At 28.7% G+C, this 4,604-nt stretch overlaps 3 protein-coding genes across 4 annotated transcripts; 2 read left to right on the forward strand and 1 right to left on the reverse strand.

The window, feature by feature from the left end:
- Positions 1-829: 829 nt before the first annotated feature.
- Positions 830-2,434, forward strand: LOC143192393 (major facilitator superfamily domain-containing protein 9). 2 transcript variants are annotated; one of them, XR_013004766.1, is made up of 6 exons: positions 830-1,043; positions 1,101-1,232; positions 1,286-1,415; positions 1,468-1,544; positions 1,604-1,674; positions 1,732-1,881. XR_013004766.1 is itself a non-coding variant. In XM_076397745.1 (5 exons), the coding sequence occupies exons 1-5, from the start codon at positions 978-980 to the stop codon at positions 2,418-2,420; spliced, it is 1,224 nt and encodes a 407-aa protein (XP_076253860.1). In that variant the 5' UTR covers positions 832-977; the 3' UTR covers positions 2,421-2,434. The 2 variants fall into 2 exon arrangements, 1 of the variants encoding a protein (XP_076253860.1); XM_076397745.1 differs by having other exon boundaries at positions 832-1,043; positions 1,468-1,674; positions 1,732-2,434.
- On the reverse strand, positions 2,417-3,471 carry Ercc1 (DNA excision repair protein Ercc1). Its single transcript, XM_076397781.1, has 4 exons — positions 3,273-3,471; positions 2,957-3,222; positions 2,715-2,900; positions 2,417-2,657 (listed from the first exon to the last, which is right to left on the reverse strand). The coding sequence occupies exons 1-4, from the start codon at positions 3,331-3,333 to the stop codon at positions 2,472-2,474; spliced, it is 699 nt and encodes a 232-aa protein (XP_076253896.1). The 5' UTR covers positions 3,334-3,471; the 3' UTR covers positions 2,417-2,471.
- Positions 3,472-3,680: 209 nt separating this feature from the next.
- On the forward strand, positions 3,681-4,542 carry Ggamma1 (guanine nucleotide-binding protein subunit gamma-1). Its single transcript, XM_076397852.1, has 3 exons — positions 3,681-3,807; positions 3,864-3,913; positions 3,971-4,542. The coding sequence occupies exons 2-3, from the start codon at positions 3,905-3,907 to the stop codon at positions 4,172-4,174; spliced, it is 213 nt and encodes a 70-aa protein (XP_076253967.1). The 5' UTR covers positions 3,681-3,807; positions 3,864-3,904; the 3' UTR covers positions 4,175-4,542.
- The last annotated feature ends 62 nt before the right edge of the window (positions 4,543-4,604 follow it).

Genomic DNA, 4,604 nt, shown 5'->3' on the forward strand with positions numbered 1-4,604 from the left:
CAAGTTGACTAAAAATTTTTATAACTTAAATTTCGCAGCAAAATGATTGGTGATCCACTTTGTATTATCAAATATGTGGCAATCCCGGTAAATCCAATGAACAGATTTATACGAGATGTCATGTTACAAAAATGTGTATGGTAATTTTCATATTTCCATCCGACATAGTTTTTTCATCTACCATTGAAATTTTTTTGTTACATATTTTTATATTCCAAAAATTCAAAACGAAATATAAAATATATTCTGGAACCCTCCTTAAGCGCCATCTAGCGGGTACTTTTGTAATTTTAAGCTATCCGGGGACTTTGTGAGTCCCGGGATTGCTTACACAAACACAAAATTGTCAAAATTGATCTTACGAATTCGGAGTTCAGAAATATTCATAAATATACACAATAAACGTGCTATATCAAATATTGAAATTGTAGAATAGGCATTGTTTTATTGCATAACAAATTGAAACTAAGAGTTATTTGTTGATTATCTTTTTATCCAAGAAAATAAATATTAGGGCAATTATAAAATTTCTGGTAGCGCCATCTAGTGTCATTGAATATTAGTTACGTTAATAATTGGATTACTTTAGTTTTCAGAATACGGGAAAAAATTAATCATTAGAATTTTTACTTAATATTGAATTCTAATTATTTTATTAGATAAAGTTATATAAATATATTATATGATTTAAAAATTTCTTTAAAATGGACAGTAGCAAGAAGTATAGTATAATATACCTGTAAAATAATTAAGGATAAACATTCTTACTTATAATCACAAAACATTGAAATAGGGGAAGTCTGTATATTTGATGCTTATAAATTTGACGTTAATTTAAACATAGCATTGTAAAAAGCATGTCAATTTGCAACCGTTTAAAATTTTAGTGAACTTGAATTGTTTAAAAACAATGATGCATAAAACCACAAATTTACTATGATATCAACACTCGTAGTATCCATTAATTTTACTGAAATATGTCTTTTAGAAATAGCGATAACGCAAAGTTATCAATACGCAATTTGCAAATAATAACACTTCTTGTAGGAACTACTTGTCTCATCTACTATATTTGTTTTTATGTTAGGTGTGATTTTTAGGACTCAGTTAGTTATGGCTTGATATATCCTTTTATATCCCTTTATATTGTCAAATTAGGTGGAAATCAATATCATGCAGGTATATATGCTGTTGGAAATCTCATAGGCGAAAGTCTGTCTCCTGACGTGATAGTAAGTAATAAACTTAGAAATATTAAACTGATTGTGAAGTTTTTATTTTACAGAAATCATTTTCTCATCACAATGGCAAAAGATATTCATTATTTCTCGTTCTCAATACTATGTTTGTGACTCATTTAATGCTGGGTATAACAAATAGTTATTGGTTTGCTATATCACTGCGAATATTATTCAGTAAGCTTTTTTTATCATTTTTATATTTTTTTAAACTTTTCTTTTCTTTCAGGTTTAATAAACCAAGCTCAGAACCTGTGTTTAGATTTGTTGCTTAACAGAGCTAGTACTGAAGAAGAGAGAGAGATAGTAAGTTTAAATTACAGTATTTTAAGTGGAACTGGTTACATATTAGGCCCCATTCTTAGTGGTTATCTCTTTGATGTGGGATTTGGTTATACAACCACATTGGCAGCATGTTTAACTCTGATGAACTCAGGTATGATATCATGTACTAAAGGAATATTATTTGTTTAATCATAATAACTTATTGTAGCTTTGTTGATGAAAATTAAGGGTGATAAAAAGGATTGTGTCCCAGAAAAAGAAGTGAAGCCGCTATTGGAAAAAACTGCAGAAAAACTATCTACAGATATCCGAAATTTGTCTAAGTCTGATTTTAACAAAAATTGGGATATATTATTGATGAGATATTGTTTTGCTTCCAGTATTACTGTATTTTTCTCAAAATTTTCATTGATCATTAAGAGTAATTATGAAGTATCAAATGTTACTGTAGGCTATACAACAGCATATATCAATATCCTAGTATTTAGTGCAGCATACTTCACAACTCTAACAAAACCAATACTGAAGTCATATTCAGAGATATTCCTGAGTGAATTAATATTTTTCTTGCTCACCGTTTTAACTTTATTGACCTGTTTTGCACCATATTATGCTTTGTTTATGGTTTTGCTTGTTCCAATAATATTATTGAGAATGATATTAATGGATTTATGGAAAGACTTATTCAAAGGGAGACAAAATGTATATTTAACTAAATTAAATCAATCAGCTAGTGTTTTTGCGGGATTAACAACTCCAGTGGTATTTGGGATTATTTGTAATAGAATGGCAAAAGATGCTGTAATATTGTTTTCTTGTGTTCCTCTCCTAATATGTTGGATTACTATGAAATATTATTCCTATAACTCCCTATGTGTAGAAAATAAAGAAAGCTGATTAAAAAATATTTTTTATTACTTGCTAATATCACATTGTTAATATAATAAATTATTTACAAAAATTTTCTTTCAAAGAACTGTATAGTTTTTTAGCTTTCCTAGGTCCAATTCCAGGACATTCCGATATTTGGAACTCTGAAGCATTAATAATTCCCTCCAAAGTTTTAAATTTAGTTAAGAGATTCATTGCATCTGTTTTATTAATTGGTTTAATTGAAGTTAAAGCTTGAATAATCTGAAAAAAATAACTTCACAGTTTGTTCATACATGTTGAGTGCAAAATCATTCTTACCTTGATATAAGGAGATGATTCATTTTTACCCATGACATTATCTGGGGGCTTGTTTTCATAAATCTTATAAGTTTCCAGAATTTTACCAGCTTCGTCTGAACTCCAGGCTAGAATTAGAGTTAAATTGGCTAAAATGCATATCCTAGTTAAATTTTTTAAAGCATAATGTGGATCTTTTACATCTACCTAAGAAAGTAAATTTTCTTTTAAGCAATATCCTAACTAAATTATCAAAAACATACTTGAACAAGTAATACTCTTAGTCTGTACATATCCTTTAATTGTTTTAGTCTCTCATGTATATAATTGGGTTTCAAATTGTGATATTTTAAAGACAAAAATAATGCGCACATCTGAATACCCATTTGATAATCTGGAATAATGTCTTCATATTCCCATACTACTTTTGATATTGATTTTAATAACGGATTCCCGCGCTGATTCGGATTTACTAAGAGACTATTACGTCCACCTTTAGCTTTATTATCTTCCTTAGATGTTGATGGCCCTTAAATAAATTGTCAATTTCATTTGATACTAAAAACATTGATGACATACCGGGCTCTTGTTCATCTAAATTAACAGCTAATTCAGCTAGCTCACTATCGCTTATATCCATATTTTGAAAACACTAAATATAGAGAACTAAAATATTTAGAGCTCTCTGTATTATGTGTTCTTTTTTTGTTTACAAATACAAAATTACTTATTTTTATTCTGTGTATAAAAAAAAAACTGCTGGTTAGAATGTTCAAATCTATTTTTCTTCTACAATTTTGTTGAGCTGTAATATTTTTGGCACCGAAAAAAATAGCGATATTTTTATAAAAGATATAGATCGATATCTATGTGATATATATGACAAACCTTTAAAACCAAGTATCAATTACAAAGTTTTATTAAAAGTGATTTAATTTATTCTGAAAAAATATTTATATATCGGCCAAAAATATCGATATTTGTTTCGGTAAATATCGATATATCATCTGCATCCCTAATTGACAGCTGACAACAATTTGACAGTGTAGCGTTTCTATTTTTGATTAATCAACAGGATAATAAGGGCGAAGCCCGGAAGTAAAGAAACTCGAAGGTAATTTGCCCGAAATATATAATAATGTTTTAATTGAATCCTATTCAACATTTCAGAAATACGAATTGCTTCATTTGCCGGGTCTAGTAAAATATATATGGATATGGTAAGTTTGCTCGAACTCCTAAACAATCGATTGTTTTTATAATGTTATTTCGTTTAGGTTGCTTCAAATCTTCAACAGCAGCGTGCTATCACCGAGCAGTTCCGTCGTGAAGCTGCTATTAAACGGATGCAAGTATCGGCATCCGTTAAGGAAATAATCAAGTACATAACAGAACATGAACAAGACGACTGCCTTTTGGTTGGTTTCTCTAGTCAACGTGTTAATCCCTTTCGTGAAAAAACTCCGTGCTCCGTCCTGTAATTGTTTTGGGAAGTCATAAGTTCTTGAACAAAATATATATTTGACTATAACATTTATCTTAACTATTTATTAAACATCTGGTGTCCCTTTAATGCTATAATGATTTTGACAATTTATAGCGATATATATGTATATTAATGGCATTGTTAAACAACTTTAGTATAGTCAAATATAAGTTTTGTTGCTGTTTACTATAATTATATAAATGCTTCTGTTTGTCTATTAAATTGATCAAAATGCCTAGTAGATATAAGACAGGGTAAGAATATATTTTCTGAAATTTTCTATTTTCACTTAATACTTGTTTTAACTTTTAATATGATACAAAGTGCATTTACTGAAATTCCTAATAAATGTTATTTACACTATTTGTTTTATTTTTTAATAACATTGAAGATATAATCAGGGGAGCAAATAAAACCCAAAACAA

Source organism: Rhynchophorus ferrugineus, unplaced genomic scaffold (genome assembly GCF_030347505.1).
Source record: "Rhynchophorus ferrugineus isolate W39M unplaced genomic scaffold, kcgeb_rfMv2 rfM1, whole genome shotgun sequence".
In the NCBI taxonomy this organism is placed as follows: Eukaryota; Metazoa; Arthropoda; class Insecta; order Coleoptera; family Curculionidae; genus Rhynchophorus; species Rhynchophorus ferrugineus.